The following is a 20421-nucleotide window of genomic DNA, read 5'->3' as shown; positions in this document are numbered from 1 at the left end:
ACTAATACGGGAATAAAAATAAAACAAATGAATACACATAAATTCATTCAGTAAAATTTATTAATATGTAATTGCGCCGTGTGTGTGTCGTCTAATAGTAGTTGGGGTACTGCGGCCAGGGGTGCGGGTGGTGCTGGTAGGGACCGGGCGCCTGCTGGTAGCCCCAGGCGGGCTGGTAGGGCTGCGCGTACGGCTGCTCGTAGGACTGCGTCGCCGCCGGCGCCTGGTAGTAGCTGCCGCCACCTGGTGACGCCGCGCTGTTGGCGGGAGCAGCTGCGCACTCTTTCTTCTTGTTTGAGTCGGCGCATGTGCTACTGTTCATAGAAACAACAAGTTATGATATCTGTCTGTCTTGAAGTAGGTATAGGCCAGCTCAACGTGGTTGATTAAATCCAGAACAACAGATCAACAGATTTCTATATATTTATATAAAGAGAAAATATTTGATTGTTTGTTTGTATTAAATAGGCTCAGGATCTATTGCACCGATTTCAATAATAATGACACTGTTAGGAAGCTGCACTCTTTCTGCTAAATATGTATTATACCGGTAAAGTATATGAAATAAATCTCTTGAGATGCGGTTGAAATCGTGTTCAACAGCTAGTTTCTTGACTATAAGTGAGTAGTGCTTACGTAGGCGGCGGCGGCGGGTCGTGCTTGTCCTTGCGGGCTCGCTTGCGCAGATGCTTGGCGAGCGCCCGCGCGTGCGCGTGAGCGTCGCGAGCGGCGGCCGCGCTGCCCAGCTCCTCCGCCAGCTCGCGGCGCCGCCACGCCAGCATCGCGCATGCCTCGGGCTCCGCGCCCTCCTGCTTGCCGTATGACGATACCAGCTCTGTTACACAATAAGGATCAGGTTAACTTAAGACATTACCTTTATTGATTAATAGACCAAATTAATATTATTGCTGAGCTAGTTTCGCGAGAGGAAAGCAAGGCACTAGCAAGCAAGACACTAATATATCAACAAGCACCATACCCTCATTAATAATCACTACGTAATATAAAACAATGTCGCTTTATCTGTCAAGGTGTCCCTTTGTACGTTAAAAACTTCATAACTACCCAACCGATTTTCATGCGTTTTTTTTAATAGATAGATTGATTAAAGATGAAGGTTTATATTCATAATAACATGCATTAAATAGTATGGAAATATTGTTATGCCGTACGAAGTCGAAGCGGGTCGCTAGTAATTAATAGTCCATAATAGTACATACCATCGAGCCCGACCCCAACATGTTTGGGAAAAGGCTCGGAGGATGGTGAATAGTACATACCATCGAGCTCCTCATAAGGCGTCCCGGGCGTATGCAGCGCGAGGTCGAGGCGCTGAGCATGCAGCCTCGCGTTGAGCGGGTCCCGCAGCACGGCGGCGTCGAGCGCGGCGCGGGCGGCGGCGGGCTGCGCGCGCACGTGGAACAGGAAGCGCGCGAACTTGATGGCCAGAGCTGAGGCGACCGCCTTGCTCTTGGCGGCCGCGATGTAGCCCTCGTATAGTTGCACGCATTTGTCGTAGTCGCCGCGACGACGTTCTAAGTTTACGCGGCTGGAGAACAAAATAAAATGAAAAAAAAAACACAAGCAAACAAAATAAATGATAAGTATTATTATATAATATATATGATGTTATGGCAGGTTTACAGATAATGTCACCTTCCTTCTTTTATGTAGTTCATTTTTATGCCCTTCAAATATACAAATTTGTTAAGTGTGATACAAACAGCCCAGTTGATTTTATGTGCCACGCACATCACCAATATTTGTTAATGGAGCAATGGGCTAGTATAATTATTCGACTCTTGTGTTTGCAACCTATAAACTTATTGTTTTCTAATAACATTATTTTTCTGATTCTAAAAATAACAAACATTAGCGTATCAGGTTTAACATACCGGTACTGTATCTGCACTAGATTAGGGCAGGTCTTCTCGATGCGGTCGAGTATGTCAGCAGCCTTGGCCTGGTTGCCGTGTGCCTCCTCGAAGTGCGCCCAGTGCAGGTGCAGCTCGGGCTTGTCGAGGTGATGCACGGAGCACGCTCGCTCTAACACCTCGCGCTCGACGGCTACAAGCTCGGGGTTGCTCTCTATGCGCTCTTCTAGGAATTTAATCAGCTGCGAAATTTAATTTTATGTTATTTGTGAAAATAATTAATATTGAAGTCAAAAGTGATGAGGAGGAAGAAGGATCCTGTGAGGAAGTTGATGAGCATGAATGTGGATGGATATAGTGGAAAGGGACAACCGAAAAACGATGGATGGTTTATGTGAAAGTCAACATAGCTAGAAAGAATGTGACTTGTGAGATAACAGCAGACAGAAGAGTATGGAAAAAGGAAACATGCTGCGCCAACACAAAATAAAAAAAAATGGGGTAAGGGCAGGAGGATGATGACAATGAGTCGCTTGTAAAGGAGACAATGATAGTTAAATTGAAGATTTGTTCAAATTACTCATATGTCTACTGAATTCCTACACCAGTTCTACCAAAACCTACCCTCATCCAGAACTCTTCATAAAGAGCACAGGCTATGAGGCAGCGCTCGTGCAGCACCAGCGCCCGCTTGAGCGAGCCGTGCTGCTTCTCCCATTCCAGGTATGACTTCCAGTTCTTCAGCTGGCACCGCTCTAAAGGCTTCACGTGGAAGTACGGCCGCTTGATCTGAAATTGGACATTTGTTAATACAATTCTATATAGGAAAAAATAAATTTGTCGGTGGTAAAAAATGCTACATTATGATAATAAAACCGAGTTCTGTGCCGTTATGTATAAAAGGGTAAAAAAAATTACGTTTGTTAGTAACAACTAAATCTCAACTCTCAACTATCACGGTTCATGACATACGGACCTAGTAGGGTAACTAACCGTACTAAAATGTTCGCGAACCTCATCAAAGTGGTGATTTCATATTAATTTGTACATCAAACTTGCACGGACACACAAAACAATTTTACATAAAGGGTTATCAATCAGTTATTAAACTTACTCCTTCTTCAAACGTCCACCTGGCTGCGACTTGTTCTCCGGTAGTTTTGTGTACTTTGCGACGAGCGGCTATGATGCGCTCTTTGATGGCTTGTGCCTCTTCCTCCGATGCCTGGTAAGCAACAATAACTTGTAAATATTTGTAGGTACTTTAGCAGTGTGGAACTGGACAGTACTACAGTATTCAATGAACACATCCTGGCAAATATACCAATTTACACTTTTTTTCTATCGAGAGTTGTTCTAGATAAAAGTGGTATAAATACAAGTACAATACATTTACTGTGACAGTTAATATTCTGAAAACTAAGCTGCTACTAACTTATACAATTGTAAAAATTGTGTTAAAGAAATATTGTTTGTTTGTAATAAATCCAAAAACCAATGGACCGATTTTAAAAATTCTTTCACCATTAGAAAGCTACATTATCTGCAAGTAGGTAACATAGGTTATAATTTATCCCGGTACGGGCATTACTACCCACGGGATGCGGGTGAAATGTAAAGAAGCTAGTATTGTATAAAGGCAAAAACTACTTACGACATGATCAAGCGGCTCATCCTCCCCGGGCGGCAGGTCGAGCTGCGGCGCGGCGCCGGCGGCGTCCCGCACCTCCCCGCGCAGCCGCACCAGCTCCGCGCGAGACACCACGCCCGCCACCGGCTCCGACATCACGTGCTCTTGGAAACTGAACAATAACACCACTTACATTCAAGTACAATACAGAGGTATAGGTCCCGGCATCGGCATATAATTTGGCAGAATCGTTAGGTGAAAAGTGCTTGGTTACTTCCAAACAGACATCAAATACGTCTAAAGTATATAAATAAAAATTAAATACAAAAAAGTATAGATTAGAAGAAGAGACAAGCGAAAAAATGCTCTGAACCGATTCGAAAAATTGGTAACTGGAATTCAGACGAGTATGTAACTAGATTTTGTCAGTGTCCGGAAAAGTTCCAAGGGACGCAAGTGAAACTGCGGGAAATAGCTAGTGTGTACAAATAATTTATGGCAATAATCAGAGATTAATGCACTATTCATAAAACGGAACACCTTTTGTATAAGAAGACGACGCAGGAAATTACCGAATTCAAGAAAATCCTTGCCAAGTTATATGCTGACGACTAAACAGTCCTCATCTAGCTTTGCTTGTCCGAACTGCGCCAACAAATGTATGAAGAAATCACTCTGCAGGTGCGTTCCAAATGGCTAAGTTCGGAGTAGCAATGTTATTAACGGGAACTGTAAAGTGCGGTAGAGTATGCCCAAAAGAGTTGGTGACAGCTCATCGCATCTTCCTTGAACGTGCTCACATTGCCTTTGTGAATAAAGACCGATATGATTTTGAATTATGTAGGCCATCTATATCATATCGTATCGTAGCACGACAGTTATTTTACATACTAAAGTATATAATATTAAAGATAAATTTGAATCTAATGGCAGTCTCCGGTCAGTAACATTGGAGACTGTAGCTATATTGATTTGCAATATACCTTCAATAGAAAATTACATACATACATACTTATACACAAATAGAGAGTATAAATAGAAGACATTAAAAAATGTTTGGATACCGGAAGAAATATAAAGACAGATCAATTTGATGCAAATCATAATGTAGAATACAATAACACCACTGTCACAGAGTGTGTGGAAAGAATAAAGCGATTAGTTTATGAATAATCGTAAATGTAAAGACTATCCGTCGCATATGCTTACAATAGCTTCGTCAGACGAACATTACAATTCAAACAATATATCAAATAGTATAAACAAAGTTAGGCGATATCGATGCTTATCGGTTATCTAACGGGAGTGTCAGGACTGTAAATAAAAACAATACAAGAGTGCTCTTATTTCTCTCTGTTATTTCTTACATTAAATAAAATTTCATTTCACTGTGCTTTAAGCGTTTAAATATTTCAAGCACCAATATAAGCTAATAACAACACAAAAGTATTAAAAATGATTAAAATGCAAGTCAATCGAAGCTATAACTTGAACAGATCATAATTACCGCGGACAATATTTATTGAAGCATAAAAATGGCATTTGTACAAACTTGTCGAAATGTGAAGTATATCCAAGGGTGGGTGTTGCCAAAAGTCGATCATAAATATTGGTGACGTTAAGAGCCGATCCGTTCTCAGCTTCCCACTTGATGTAAGATTCCCACAGACGATCGGAACGGAACTCTAGACCACACGCCTCTGTAAACAAGATTCATTACGTTATATACCCACAATATTGTAATACACATCATTTCAACAGACAATCCCGCTAACTTTCGATGTTCACTTTTATATAACTCATGATGATAGAAGTCCTTAAAATAAATAAATATTTAACTGCACACAAAGCATAGTTACCTTCGCTCTAGTATGATTGTTTTTATCACGCCGCGTAGCTCTTTCCTCTAGGATAGGAAATAAATAAATTTTGCTCGAGCAAAAAGGTCGTACACAAGAAGACAATATTTAAATAAAGTACGCGAATATGCAGTAAGACAGGTCCCGAAATTGATATGTTGTCAACCGATCATGTTCGAAATCAGTCGTTAATCCATGTGATTTGACATAGTCAACTCACGAATCGCAGCATAGAACGGTAATTAATTTCTTCAGAAATAATACTTGGTTTGTAGCTCGATATAATAAGATGCCTGAGGGATAATGGTCTTTCCATGTAAAATATAAATATAATTTGGATGTCTTACCTATGGCCCTCTCATATTGCGAGCGAATGTAGGCATGGTCCTCAGTCCTCGTCGTCTTTATATGATTTAGAAAATGTATCCACAGATCCACCGACAGTGGGATGGCTTTGAGTCCTCTTTCCAACACCTGTAACACGAGACCGTGTATCAAACGAGTTCCACGCGTGTGCAAGCGTCGCCATTCTCACTGCGACACTATGAAGCAAGGGAATATTGAATAGCATATATTATGTGTCATATAATTTTGAATAGAATAAGCGAGACGTGGCGTCGCGTCATGTACGCGGCATGAGTGCGCGGACTGAGCGAGCGACAGACGATGGCGGCGGACGCGACGTCTCGCTTGTCTATCGTATATAAAATGTTTGTCTGGGCATATTACACCTGTTCGCTGTCGGCGCGCCGGGACGCTGTCGACCACCGCGCCGCACTCTTCCGATACTAACGCCATTCAATGGCTAAATACGAAGATCTGCTGCGTTCCATGATACCATGGATTAGTCATTAAACTTAATCTTAATTATATCCACCATTAATTAAGTGCTTACTTAAATATTAATACATGAACAAGTATTACAATACATCATGCGTGTACAAAGTATTATAAATATATGCACTAGAATACAAAATATACACCACAAAAAATGAATCACTAGAACGAAATCTATGTGATGGTTATAGAATTTTCCGGTGCGAACGGACGACTTTGCCTTACGAACATCGTGGAGCTCGTTGCACTGTTGGGAAAAAAAATAATTGCAAAATACCAGTTATGACTAAAACATTTCAAAATCCAAGTGTTAACGCACATCATATAATACGACAGATCATCGGGTGGACTGCCTAGCCAGTCACCGTGTCATTTGAAAATAATTATAAACAATGTATCAACCTGGCGGTGGTAGTACTCACTTCGAGGCACTTCTTTTTACTTCCTTTACGTTTCTCGTAGTCAGCGTATTTCCTCCAGTAGCCGTAACAATACGGGTAGTGTGACAGAAAAGCGTCGTACGCTTCGCGAGCCGCCTCCACGTCGCTCTGTAAGAGAAGTATAATTCGTTACATCCTGCTTCTACTGTATATACACACGTCGTTATTTTGTAGTGCAGTAATCAGTTGGCCCTTGCCAATCGTCAATAGAATTCAGTTCTCATTGCTTCATAAAGCAATAAGATTAGCGACAGTTTTCATCATATTGTTATATTTTCTAGTTATTAAGATATATTTTGAAAACATGAAAGTACCTCTTGATCAACGTATTGTAGCAAGTACGTCCATCCAGTAAAATCAGTTGGGTCATCATTGACAACTTTCCAGTATTTGTCAAGTTCAGGCAATTTCTTCTTTGGTTTTTCATCAATTGAAGATCTCTTTTCAGAAGGCACTGGCTTGCTTTCTCCATTCTGTATTGAATAAGAACATATTATTGATATGAAAATAAAATTACACTAAGGGTGGAAAGAAGTAGTATATATACACAATGTATAGCTTTATACATGTATGTATGTTAAATGTACAAATTTATGGAAAGTAAATCATTGACATATTTAAAATATCAATTGATGCATTATATTCTCATTGAAGTCAAACTACAGAAATATGTGGTCAAACACTAAGTATGTTGATACCTTTGCCACAGCCTGTTTCTTGTTAGAGGATTCATTCTCAGATGTGGGTGATCCAGGATCATAGCCATCGCGCTCATCTTCAGTCTTACGTTTACGGGACTCTTTCGTCTCCTTCTTAGAAGCTGGCAATTCATCTTCAGATACAACCTAGAACAAAACTTATCTTTGTTTGTATTATGTTACTTAGGCCTGTTGTCACCAACCACATAAACCTCAGATTTTCTTAATATAAACATACAAATTAATAGCAAATATTTGTTTTCAGAATATGGACAGATGTTTGTTTATGTTATTGGTGAACTTGGGCCTAAGTATTGGCAGTAATCAAGATATTTAACATGCCATTTCTTTACATTAACATTATATGAGTGATTAAAATGGCAGGTATGGTAATAAAATAGGAAAGACATATCACCTCTGTGTCAGCAGGAAGCTCAGCAGGCTTGGGTCCTGGCAGCTCATCATCGGACACATTCTCCGCATCCTTTATACTTGGCTTCTGAACCTCAGGTAATTCATCTTCTGACACAACTTCTGTCTCTTCTGCACCACCCATCTTTTATTCAAAAGCACAGTTATAAGATAAGCAAATGATAAGTAAGAATATAAATAATATAAAAAATTGCATGTGTACAGCATAGTTTACGAAGTATCTTTTAGCTTTGATTTTTGTAAGGTTACTTTACCTTGGATTTTTTAGTTGGTGTAGCATTATCCTCTTTAATTTTAGTTTCCTCATCATTTTTTTCAGGCTGTAACAGAAGTAATAATTATTGCATTTGTTTGCAGAAAGACACTACATACACTAGTAATGAGAAGTCTACATACAACTTGTGGTTGGCTTGTAGCCTCAGATTCTTCCATTTCCTGTATGGGCTCAACTGGTGCCTCCGTCACTGGTACAGACTGCTAAATTAAAAAAAAAACTTGCTATCATAACATACATGCATTGAATTCTAAAGAAAAAATATTATAATCTGCAAAAAAGAGGCAAAATTTATATTCAAACTCAAACTCAAAATCGTTTATTCAAATTAGACTGATAAATCAGCACTTTTCGAACGTCAAAAACAAAAGACAGCCCCCAAAACGCCCGCCCTTCACCACTCCACTTCAACAATTGAGTATAAAATTAATTCACCAATAAAAAAAACTTTAGGTGAAAGTGATACAAAGACTAATATCCTTAGAAATAAAGGCACAACAGTGAGAAAGACATAAAAATACCATGAGCCAGTTTATTTTAAAAATATATCAGTTGAAGCAATGTTTTAAACTGTTGTCAATAATAACTATAAAAAGGACAGAAAGTAAAACTTAACATTATTATTTTACAGTAAACTAAGCCAAAACTGAAGCAAGCGTGTGCCTTAAATCTCATATAATATAGGACAAACAACAACACAGATTCAAACTGAATATCGCTACTATGAAATTGCACATAAATATTAAGTTAGCCTATTATAATCAGAATTGTAACCACTGCTACGAAGCAATAAAACAAATAATATGAACATCATACCTCATCCATTTCTATGTTTGGTTGATCAGTTTTGATAGCTGGAGTACTACTAGAGTCCTCAGCTTGTTCTAAGTCAGGCTCTGCTGTCGCTTGCGCCTTCACCTCAGCAACATTATCAGCGCTGTCATCTGTTTTTGTTTGTGTCATGTCATCAGCTGGCAATGAATAGCCAGCATCAGACAGCTCACTGACTTCAAAATCAGTATCCACCGTCGCCTTCTGACTTTCTGTAACATCACCATCAGTTTCAGAGGGAGCCTTAAACGCTGTGTCACTAAGAAGCGAGTCGCCGTCGGTGAGCACGTTATTGAGCGAGTCGCTGGGAAATGTGACCGCGTTATCGCCCACATCGAATGGGTCTGTGTTGAACCCGTCTGTGTTGTTGTCCAGGTAGTCGCCAACGCTACCCGCAGACAGCTCCACCGCATTGAGGAAACCTTGATTCGATGCTGACGACTCGTCCACCGCCGCCTCGACACTGTTGAACTCGCCCTCCGTCAACAAATGCGACAATCCATTTGAGTTCTCATTAATAAGAGGACCTTCGTCCGTATCCATCGGTCCATCGGATAAACACTTCTACAACAAATATAATTATGCACTTGAAACATTGAAAACATCAAAATCTATAACCTCGTAAAATCTTTCGAGAAGTATTACCTGCAAATCTGAACTCGTCTCGTCTTCCATAATTGTAAAACTATACTTAACACAACTTCTATCTTGTAAAACGATGCCAAATCAATTACAACAAACGTTTGATATTCGTATTACGATAATCGTAATCGTCGCCTTAATTATTTTTTTGCATCAACCAAGCCAGGGGTGACAATCTTAATAGTGGCAAACGAGAAAACGTATCATTATAGGTCTGCAAAATGAAGTGAGACAGTAAATACATTGAGGTCCTTACATGGAAGTGTCATTTTAATTTGGTAGTATTATAATGTAAGATATTAAAGAAACTGAAATATAGATGGCGTTATTTGTAATGACGATGATGCGCGATTGCGTAGTAGTTATGCTTAGGTGTGTAAGAGGGCGCTATCACATCTTTTATTGGTTCTACTCTTACCCTATCTTTTTTTTCAGCTAAAATAAAAAAATAAATAATAAAAATTTTGAGTTGCATATTGAAGCAATTACTAAAATTTAATGTTTATTATCAATTAGCCAGAAATAAAATAAAATTCAAGAATTTATTTTCTACTGGCAACATTAAATCCATTTTCTACATGCAACATTATGCAAAAATTGTCAATCAAACAAATTTGGCTGCCGGTTTGCGCTGAAGTGCTTTTCGGTGTCTTGTTTGTTTTTCCAGATTTTTATCCCTATTAGTGCTTTATCCACCTAAGTCCGTTAAGTTGAGCCTCTGCTCCTTCGGCCGTGTCGATTTTGTGCTTGAGGTGATCGAAATCTTGTGAATTTTGTGCTTGAGATAGGACTCGTTGACCCGTTTTGTGATAATTAATATTTATCATGTCTAATAGAAAGTGTTGTGTTCCCGGATGTACAAATGGCTTAGGTAAGCATTTATCAACATCCTTAAAACAAATAGTCGTCATTTTGTCACGACTCCACTGAATTCTAACTTGTTACCCTTTTTTTCAGACACTACGGGGTATTTACATAAATTCCCTAATCCAGATAAGGATAGGCAGCTATTTAATACATGGGTCTTTCATATTGGTGGTGACATTTTGCAACTTGAAAATAACCATATTTTCAAATACCGCCGCGTCTGTAATGATCATTTCGAACCAAAATATTGGTGCCGGAATAACCGACTTGCCAAAGGAGCTGTACCTACAAAAAACATGCCAGGTTAGTTTTAGTAAAATACCCAAATTAAGGTACCTGTTTACCTTAAAGAGTACCTAAGTCTCAAATTTCTAGAGTTGATGTTAGAAAGAAATAAACAGTCATGTTATTTGAGTTTAAAGTAAACTTTCCAAATCACAAAATGAAAAGCTGCAGTAAGTCTAAAACATCTGAATAGAGATTTCTTTGGAGCCACAATTTCTGTATGTACGCAGTATGTCATACAAGAGTTTCTATATTACATTTCAAAATTTACTATATTTATAATTCATATTATTTTATCGTTGTTTACAGGATTATCTTGCTCGAAATTCAGCATTGAAAAAAGAGCACTAAGACCTCTTCAGATTTCAGGACCGTCTACATCAAAAGGTATATTTTATCATATACATATAAACAAGCAATTCATTTTTATACATACATACATACATTTACATTACGTATGTACTAGCTTCCACTTGCGGCTTCGTCCGCATGGTGTATTGATAAAAAGTGGCCTATGTCTTAATCCAGGGTATCACCTATCTACATACCAAATTTCAACCAAATCGGTCCAGCCATTTTTGAGTGAAGTTATTTCAAAGATCATTTATTCCTACAAATTAGGCTGAAATTGAGTAACTTGAATGTCACATTTACCAAAAATCCTTTGCTATTTTTAATTTGTTGTAATACTTAAATAGCACTGCATTACACAATTTTGGTACCCTCTTGACTGAATGAATAGGTAATGAATCATAGATCAAATGTTCCAAACATAATATGTGGTATCCATAACGTCTAGTTTTCAAGGTACATGTCAATTATGATTTCTACTACTCTCACTTAGGCATACAAAAAACCATTACCATGTCTGAAATAATTTACTTTTGTATTACTTTGTTTTGTTTAATACTTGTTTCTTTTCAATAATGTCAACATATTTGTGCATAATATGCGGCACCCATGCGGACAGCATATAGTGTAATTGATAGATAGACACTAGCAATAAATGATGTAATAATAACATATACTAATCACTGAATATTATTATTTACAGAACCTGCGCATCTACATATACACTCACAAGGTTCAATTGAAGATGTACAAATGAAAGAGAATCTTGGTGAGTGATCCTACATACAAGCATTTAATCAGCAATTATTTTACACATATTCTGTCCTGGAACTCCTTCATGCGCCCGGATAAAATGTAGCCTCTCTCGATAAATGTGCTAATTTACCTTAAAATCATCTTAAATTGAATTATTTTTGTTGTTCCTGAGTTATAATTTTGCAAACAATTAAAGTAAACTAGCCTCTCTATAAACCTATCCCTTAAGACAAGAGTGATTGATGAAATACAGTTTGTTAAATTACATTTATATGTCATATGCATAAGTCCTAAAATGTTAACATCCTTATCACTACATAGTATAAAACAAAGTCGCTTTTTCTGTCATGTGTCATGTTGTATGTCCCTATGAACGCTCAAATCTTTAAAACTACGCAACGGATTTTGATGCGGTTTTTTGTAATAGGTAGAGTGATTCAAGAGGAAGGTTTTTATGTATAATAACATACATTAAATACTGGGGAAATACTGTTATCCCGTGCGAAGCCGGGGCGGGTCGCTAGTTGATATTATAAACTATATAAAAGAAAAAGTAACTTTGTCTAGTAGTGGGCTGGCTTTAATTAATTCAATATGATTCAAATAATGGTTACTCAATATGAACTGCTACATTCATGATGATGGTAATGATCATCAGCTTAATTGGTTTGTATATAATAGGCACACATTTCTTACCAAATATGTTAATGACCTTTCAGATCCTGTCACTTCAGAATCTCAGTCTGTACACAGTGATAGACAGCCTCATAGTGAAGAAGAAAATGTTGAGGTGGTGAAAGATCTTGGTAAGCAACACAATTGTAATCAAACTTAATAACTTCAAAGCTGAGTTTGCTTGTTACACTCACTATCATGGTTTATTAACTAGGTACTGATTTATAGATTTAATACATATTTCAATCATGGGATACTTTCACACACAACTAGCTTTGATGCTATCTCACTCATATGTACTCTTAAATTCTGCAATTTTTATTCATATGATTCTTATTATTTTTTCAGTGCATCGCAAAGTTAAATGTGTTAGTAAGAAGGCGGTAAAACAGGTTGCTGTTACGAAAACTGAGCGTGCTCTGTATCAGAAAATGCTGCAAGTTGGTGTGAAACTCAGCAAATGCCGTAGCAAGGTTAAAAAGCAGGCAATCAAGATCAAGGCCCTGCAAAATATTACTACAAACCCTCAATTTTTAGAAACTCTAGACAAAATGTCTAGCACATCAAAAATTTTAACTTTGCTGCAGTTCAGGGAGCACAAAAAGGAAAAAAAAGGCCGGCGTTTCACATTAGAGGAAAAAATTGTAGCTTTGACTATCCTCAAGCAAAGCCCAAAAGGATACAGATTCCTGAGGAAAATCTTTATCCTGCCATCACGCCAAATTTTAATAAAATTAATTAATATGGCAGATATAAATGCTGGTATCAATAAAAATTTGATGGCACAAATAAAAAAAGCCACACTTAAAATGAAACCAGAGCACAAATTATGTGTGGTTCTTTTTGACGAAATGTCACTAAAACCGAATGTGGCATACAATGAAAGGAAGGACAGAGTGAGTGGGTTTGTAACCAATGGGCAAGAGACACTGCCTGAGTATGCAGATCATGCGCAGGTATTTATGATAAGAGGACTTATAAAAAATTATAAGCAACCCGTTGCATACACATTTTCTCAGTCTGCCACAAAGGGACCAGAACTGGCAAAACAATTAAAGGCTGTCATCACAGAACTACAAAATGCTGGTCTTAATGTGGTAGCAACAGTGTGCGACCAAGGAACAAATAATGTTAACTGCATTAAATTCTTGTTACAAGAAACAAGAGGTATTCTGTTAAGAAAATCAGAAGAACCTGAGGGAAATATTATTTTAATAAATAAACAGGAAATCATTCCCTTGTATGACCCACCTCACTTAATGAAATGTATAAGAAATAATTTAATAACGAAAAATCTACTATATAAAAAAGACAACAAAATGCTAATGGCAAAGTGGGAACACATAACTGCACTGCACCAAGAAAACCCAGGCTACAAAGGCATAAGACTGGTGCCAAAATTAACAGACTCCCACTGCATTCCCAGTAAAATTCCACGGATGAAAGTTAAATTTGCTACGCAACTATTCAGCCAAACTGTAGCATCAAATATGGGCTACCTAGCAGGTAAATAAACTTTATTACATAATGTTTTCACATTGCATTATTTTATCGATACTTATATATTATAAAGCTGAAGATTTTTTTGTTTGTATGTTTTCTTAACCATGCTAATCTGAAGAACCAATCCAATCACCAAGGTCGATCAGGTCTAATTTGAAATAATCTTTCACCGTTAGATAGCTCATTTATTGAGGAAGACTAAAAGTGACTTTTAATCTGGGTGCGCGAAGTAGCTTTCACGGGATGCGGTAGAACCGCGGGCGGAAGATTGTATAGTAAAAGTTTTCACAAATTAAAAACTGCTCCCAGTTCAGATTTAATAATAACAAGTTTCTTATTGATGACTAGATGCCATAGTAGCCAGTGTATCTGCCTGCCACAGGAGGTCGCGGGTTCGATTCCCGCATAAGTCAAACATTTATGTGTGTGGGTGTTTCTACATATGTACACTATGTTATGTTATTTATAAAATATTTATATTTATATAAGTTCATTTATTGGTTGTCTGCTGTACCCAAATTACAAGCAAGCAATGCTTTGTTTGGGACTAGATTGCGTTGTAAGAACGTGTGAGGAATATTTATTAATATTTTTTTTCTTATTTTTTTGCAGAAAAAGGAATAATCTCTCAAGATGCGCAAAATACAGCGGACGTCATCTTGTTTTTTGACAAACTTTTTGACTCCATTAACGGAAGCTTCGGGAAAAGGAAGCACAGTAAACCACTGCTGGGACCTGCGACGCCGAACTCAATACATCACAAAACATGGATGGAGGCAAAAATATTTTTAAAAAATATGAAATTTGTGAATGTAAAAACCTCGAATGTGGAGTATGTTCCCACCTTAAGTAACTGGGTATGGACACTAGAAGGAATAGAACTGCTTTTAAAAAAAATTGCTGCGAAGTACGGAGTGACATCGGTTTGGTTGCGGCATCTGAATCAGGATCCAATAGAAAATTTTTTTGGATCGATAAGGAGTCAAGGATGCCGCAACGTAAACCCTACTCCAGATGGATTTGAAGCAGCATTTAGCAGCCTTTTAATAAACAGCCTATCTAGTGTCCATGCCCCAGGGACAAATTGTGAGGCAGATAATTGCCACGCTTTGCATGAAGTTCTCATCACAAGCGGGGCCTGCAAAGAACAAATAAATTGTGAGCTCTCTGAGATTCCGGACATTGAATTTACAGCCCTTGAAGACAAAAGCGACCCCCGTATAATTGGGGGGCTACAATATGTTAGCGGTTATTTTATTAAAACCGCTAAGAAGAAAGTCTTCAAGGGTTGTAGTGAATGTAAAAAAAATTTAATGTCCGATCAGGAACACGATTATTTAAAATATAGAGAGTATGCTAATAAAAAATGGCTTTGCAGTCCCAGCGACTCTCTCTTAAATTGTGTTTCGAATCTGCAGGATATAAATTACACAATAATTAAAAAATGTTTGGAAAAAAAATATTTAAAAGATTTCATCAAAACATTAATATTTATACATTTGAAATTCGATTTCATAAAATGTGAAATTCATAAAGAAAAATTAATAGACTTTTTAATCAATATATCCTGCAGATTCTTTATTTACAATTACTGTAAAGATATTAATAAAATATTAATAAATAGGAGAGAGTGTGATGATGATACGGATTCCTATAAGCTAAAAGCGAAAAAATTATACATGAAATGTTTTAAAAGAAAAAAATAAATTATATTAAAGGTTATCAGTGTTTTATTTATTGAAAAACATCTTATAAATATTAAACAAAAAGAAACAAAAATCTACCTAGACCCAGTAACCACTGCTTTATGTAGCTATATGTATATATATTGACAAATAGTTTCTTAAACCTGCGTTCAGAAGGCGCCACTTGTCTTACTTAGTTTGGTAGTCGAGTTGGACCTCTATTTCATAATATAAAAAGTACTCTGTGAACCAAGCGACCGAGTCAATGAGTCAAAAGAATATTATATAGTGATGAATGAATGAATGAATGAATGAATAGGAGTGAAATGAATGGATGATGCTTGCTTTAAATGCTTTCTCGTTTTCACCTTTTACCCGACGCCCGACGCACGCCAAAAAGGAGACATTAATTCTATTTTATGTATTTATTTCGAGCTCAGTGACTAATATTTAAAATATTTTTTACTTCCTGAGCCTTTCTGTACCAGGGCCACGGTGACTTAAAAAATCCCCGTAGGCTTTGGCCATAGGGGCCCATGGAGTTTTCTGCATCTCTCAACACCCGGGGTCCGTGGCCCTGGTGTCTTCCACAAAGCGTCTGGGATGAGAAGTTCGAATTCTCAAGCGGTACGCCACCTTTTTCTCTAGCATGAGTTCTTCACAGAAGGAGGCGACGGACGGCATCCCAAGCTAAACCGCATTCTCCGGAGTCCGGTCTATCAGCACAGTGGCCAGTGGTGACAAACCATGGCCGGTGAGGACCTGCATCACGTGGAAGGTGAACGTGCCATTACTCCTTCCGTCCGAGCCATTCCTCAAAGAGGGGACTTACCGTACCGCCACTATTGCGGCGCACAGTGGATCCATATTGAAAATTAGTGGACTTAGGAAACAAAGTTCCAATATCGATTCGATATTTTTTTATGTGATTCTTCATGATATTCCAAACAACTTTTGCTCTTGTGAAATTTCTTCTAAATTTGATAGTTTGTCTGAAAAAAAATAAATTAGATTTTTTTGTATGGAGCGAATAACGTTTATTTTTTTTTCTTCAATTGTACGAATATGTTATTATAGATCTATGGCGTGAGTATATGATACCTAGGGTCATTCTCTATCCACGAAAAAATATACCAGCGCCAGCCATCCGCAGCCGCGCGAGTAATCATTCGGTAAAAAAATAAAATTTCCTATGAAATTTTTTGCCTTTTAAAATCAATTCAAAGTATATTTTCTGTCACACTTGGCTGTTTTCACCTTCTTCTTAGTTTAATATATATAGTTTAAATGGCACATAGGTACTCACAACTAGTAATTCTGGAAGAGGTTTAGTTATTACTGCATGTTATCGGTGGCACCTGTATTGAGAATGACAACTCATTTGTTTGTGCGCTCGTCTAAGTGCATAACAAACGAGTCACCGAATTTTCGAAAAAAAATTCGAAGAGCTAAGTACTTTACTATGGAAAGGTACCTACTACTTTTGCCAGATTCATTTTGCCGTTGTCTTTCGATTGTGTTAAGTACCAGTGCTGTACCTCTTCCTCGGAATTTTCTTCTACTATGGAAGTAGAAAGTCTTTTTTTTGCTTATTACTTAAGTCTTCAAGCGGTTTTATGTGCTCGTTTTCTATAGATGATACCGCGTCCGTAGTACATACTGCAGGATTCGGAACATGGGAATTCATATCCACTGGCTCAGGTAAGGCTGCGTCCGAAAAGCCCAACTCACTTCTCAGGTCAACACTGTCATAAACAAGCCAGTTGATGTTTTTTTCCAACCACATGCGATTATTTACACGATTCATAAAATTTTTTGGCTTCTACTTGACTCTATCCACTTTTTATTTAGACTTACACAAAAAAGCCGACAGAACTCCTTGATTAGGTTTTTGTCTTCTTCAGAAACTGTGGTATTCAAAACAGAAATTATACGTTCATATAGAAACATATAATTTGTCAAATCACACACACAAAAAGATCTAGGTTGGTACAAAATCCAGCCATATTTCTAACGTAACTATAAAAATAAAAGTATTTCACTTTGTTCACAAATAAGCGACAAGAGCGAAACTAGAGGGACTTAATGAATGTCTTTGTATTTATATTCAGTGTTAATTACTCAAGTAGTGAACATATTAACATCATCATCATCTCAGCCATAGGACGTCCACTACTAAACATAGGCCTCCCCCTTAGATCTCCACAGATACCTGTTGGAGGCGACCTGCATCCAGCGTCTTCCGGCGACCTTTATAAGGTCGTCTGTCCACCTTGTTGGTGGATGTCCTACGCTGCGCTTGCTAGTCCGTGGTCTCCACTCCATCACTTTTCGGCCCCATCGGCCATCTGCTCTGCGAGCAATATGGCCTGCCCATTGCCACTTCAACTTGCTAATCCGGTGGGCTATATCGGTGACTTTAGTTCGTCTACGGATCTCCTCATTTCGGATTCGATCACGTAGAGAAACCCCGAGCATAGCCCTCTCCATAGCTCGTTGAGCGACTTTGAGCTTTGAGATGAGTCCGATAGTATAGATATTAACATGACTGAAAATTATTCAGCCAATCAGAGACGAGCGTTTTTCGATGACTCATTAGTTATACGCTTAGACGAGCGCACAAACAAATGAGTTGTCAATCACAATGCAGGTGCCACCGATAACATGCAGTAATAACTAAATCTCTGCCAAAATTACTAGTTATGAGTACCTATGTGCTGTTAAAACTATATATTTAACTAAGAAGAAGGTGAAAACCGCCAAGTGTGACAGAAAATATACTTTGAATTGATTTTAAAAGGAAAAAAAAATCATAGAAAATAATAATTTTTTTACCGAATGATTACTCGCGCGACTGCGGATGGCTGGCGCTGGTATATTTTTTTGTGGATAGAGAATGACCCTAGGTATCATATACTCACGCCATAGACCTAACATATTCGTACTAGGGCATGCAATACCGGTTAACCGGTTTCATTTTTACCGGTAAATCGCCCATTTTTGCGGGTTTTAAATTACCGGTAAAAATAATATGAAACCGGTAATTTACCGGTTTTTACGTTTTTCTGATAAAATATAGCAATTGTTCATTTAACGTCAAATCTTTGTTATGTAGCCTGAATATAATGTAATGTTGCATACATTACGTATTGTAAGAGTGTTATAGTTGCTGTTTTTTAGAAAAGTAAACTTGTGTGTCCTTAACTATCTCTAGGTTAGATACAAATCTTCTTTCTCATCTTAATTTATAAAATCTAAACAAATTGTATTCATTCAGTTATTCTGTTTTTCCTCATAGCTGTCAGCTCATACTAGGTACACATGTAGCTAATGCTTATTTTACCTACTCTATGACCTTACTGAGCAAGGGCTTTTACTTCACTACCATGCGGACTGCTCTGAGGACACGGTGGAGCACACAGTCCAGGTGTGCACTGCCTGGGAAGGGTACCGCCGTGTTGTCATCGAGGCAATAGGCAGCGGCGACCTTTTGCGTCCTTCCCTGGTTCAAGCCATGGTCCGGAGCTAGACGGAATGGGAAGCCGTCGCCCCTTCTGCGAAGCAGTCATGCTCGAGAAGGAGACGGCGGAGCGACTGCGAGTAGCACCTCTCATCCCAGCCGCTGTAGTGGACCAGGAAGACACCACGGGCGCCAAGGGTCGAGACTAGTCGAGAGACGACTCCCGGCCACCGTAGGCGTCGGTCTGTGGGCGGTGAGTTCGAGTGGCTCATCGTTCCACAGTCTGCATAGACAACAGACCCGTGTCAGCGGCGCGCGTTGTTCCACGGGCTCCTCAGGGAGATGTCAGCAAACCCAGTGGGGCCCAGCAGGGCCAAGGCCTGCCGGGGCCGCGGGATTGTTCGAAAGAGTTACCGCTACCCTGGTCCATAAAACGCCTACTAAAAAACATGGGTTTTAGACAGAAAGAGTCTGTCATTTGATGATTTACCATAAAAAAGGGCTTTCCCTTCAATGAAAAATATATTTTTTACGGTAATTCTTAGCGTTTATCCCGTCTTGTGACGGGGTCGGCTTTCCGTATCTTCCTTCTTCCACTTCGCTCTATCCTCCTGAATAGACATCTTCCTCTTCGAGTTCGCAGATTTTCATGTCATTCATTACGACACTCAACCACCACGGTTTCGGCCTGCCTTTGCGCCTTTGACCGGGTATATTGAGATTGAGTATCACATTCACATTGCCGGTGTCCTCAGGTGTCACTCCTTTTTAATGTCCGTACCATCGCAGCCGTTTCTCTTGCATTTTGTCGACGACATCGCGTACGGATGGTACTGACATGTTTTTTGTTACGGCCCACGACACAAAAAACGTTTACCACCTTATACTTTGCATATTCATTTAGTTTTTGCTTTAAGACTACCCAATCTTATTGTTATAATATCACATTTAAAAAAAATTACAAAAATTACCGTTTTACCGGTTTACCGGTAAAAATATTTTTATTACCGAATTTTTACTGGTAATTTTTGTTTTACCGAAATTGCATGCCCTAATTCGTACAATTGAAGAAAAAAAAAATAAACGTGATTCGCTCCCATAGATGTAATATACTAAACAAGATTGCGCACGCTCAAAATATATATTTACGAAAATGAACTCTATTCCAACGCAATAAGCCAATAAGGTACTAAATTGGTTGCATAATACACAGAGGCAAATCCGAGCCGAGAGGGATAGTTAGAACGGAGGCCGTTTGTCTCTTTCTAACACCTTGCCAGCATAAAAAAATGTTGTGATCGACAGTTTTGTCTTCCCAAAAA

At 38.4% G+C, this 20421-nt stretch overlaps 1 protein-coding gene and 1 long non-coding RNA gene across 5 annotated transcripts; both read right to left on the bottom strand.

The window, feature by feature from the left end:
- Positions 1-32: 32 nt before the first annotated feature.
- On the bottom strand, positions 33-9695 carry LOC124639946 (pre-mRNA-processing factor 39). 4 transcript variants are annotated; one of them, XM_047177472.1, is made up of 18 exons: positions 9521-9695; positions 9298-9439; positions 8861-9087; positions 8167-8247; positions 8025-8090; positions 7754-7894; positions 7339-7485; positions 6955-7113; positions 6623-6748; positions 5711-5837; positions 5057-5204; positions 3529-3676; positions 2989-3099; positions 2499-2663; positions 1896-2116; positions 1281-1549; positions 637-835; positions 33-314 (listed from the first exon to the last, which is right to left on the bottom strand). In XM_047177472.1, the coding sequence occupies exons 1-18, from the start codon at positions 9548-9550 to the stop codon at positions 92-94; spliced, it is 2730 nt and encodes a 909-aa protein (XP_047033428.1). In that variant the 5' UTR covers positions 9551-9695; the 3' UTR covers positions 33-91. The 4 variants fall into 4 exon arrangements, with proteins under 4 accessions (XP_047033428.1, XP_047033425.1, XP_047033426.1 ...); XM_047177469.1 differs by having other exon boundaries at positions 8861-9439; XM_047177470.1 differs by having other exon boundaries at positions 33-311; positions 8861-9439.
- Positions 9696-15661: 5966 nt separating this feature from the next.
- LOC124639948 lies at positions 15662-17852 on the bottom strand. The gene is made up of 2 exons (XR_006985512.1): positions 16741-17852; positions 15662-16631 (listed from the first exon to the last, which is right to left on the bottom strand). It is a non-coding gene; the product is annotated as an uncharacterized LOC124639948 (long non-coding RNA).
- Positions 17853-20421: the final 2569 nt, after the last annotated feature.

The sequence above is a fragment of the Helicoverpa zea genome, chromosome 20, assembly GCF_022581195.2.
Source record: "Helicoverpa zea isolate HzStark_Cry1AcR chromosome 20, ilHelZeax1.1, whole genome shotgun sequence".
Taxonomy (NCBI): Eukaryota; Metazoa; Arthropoda; class Insecta; order Lepidoptera; family Noctuidae; genus Helicoverpa; species Helicoverpa zea.
The sequence above is the reverse complement of the archived record's forward strand: the minus strand, read 5'-3'. Positions and strand labels throughout refer to the sequence as shown.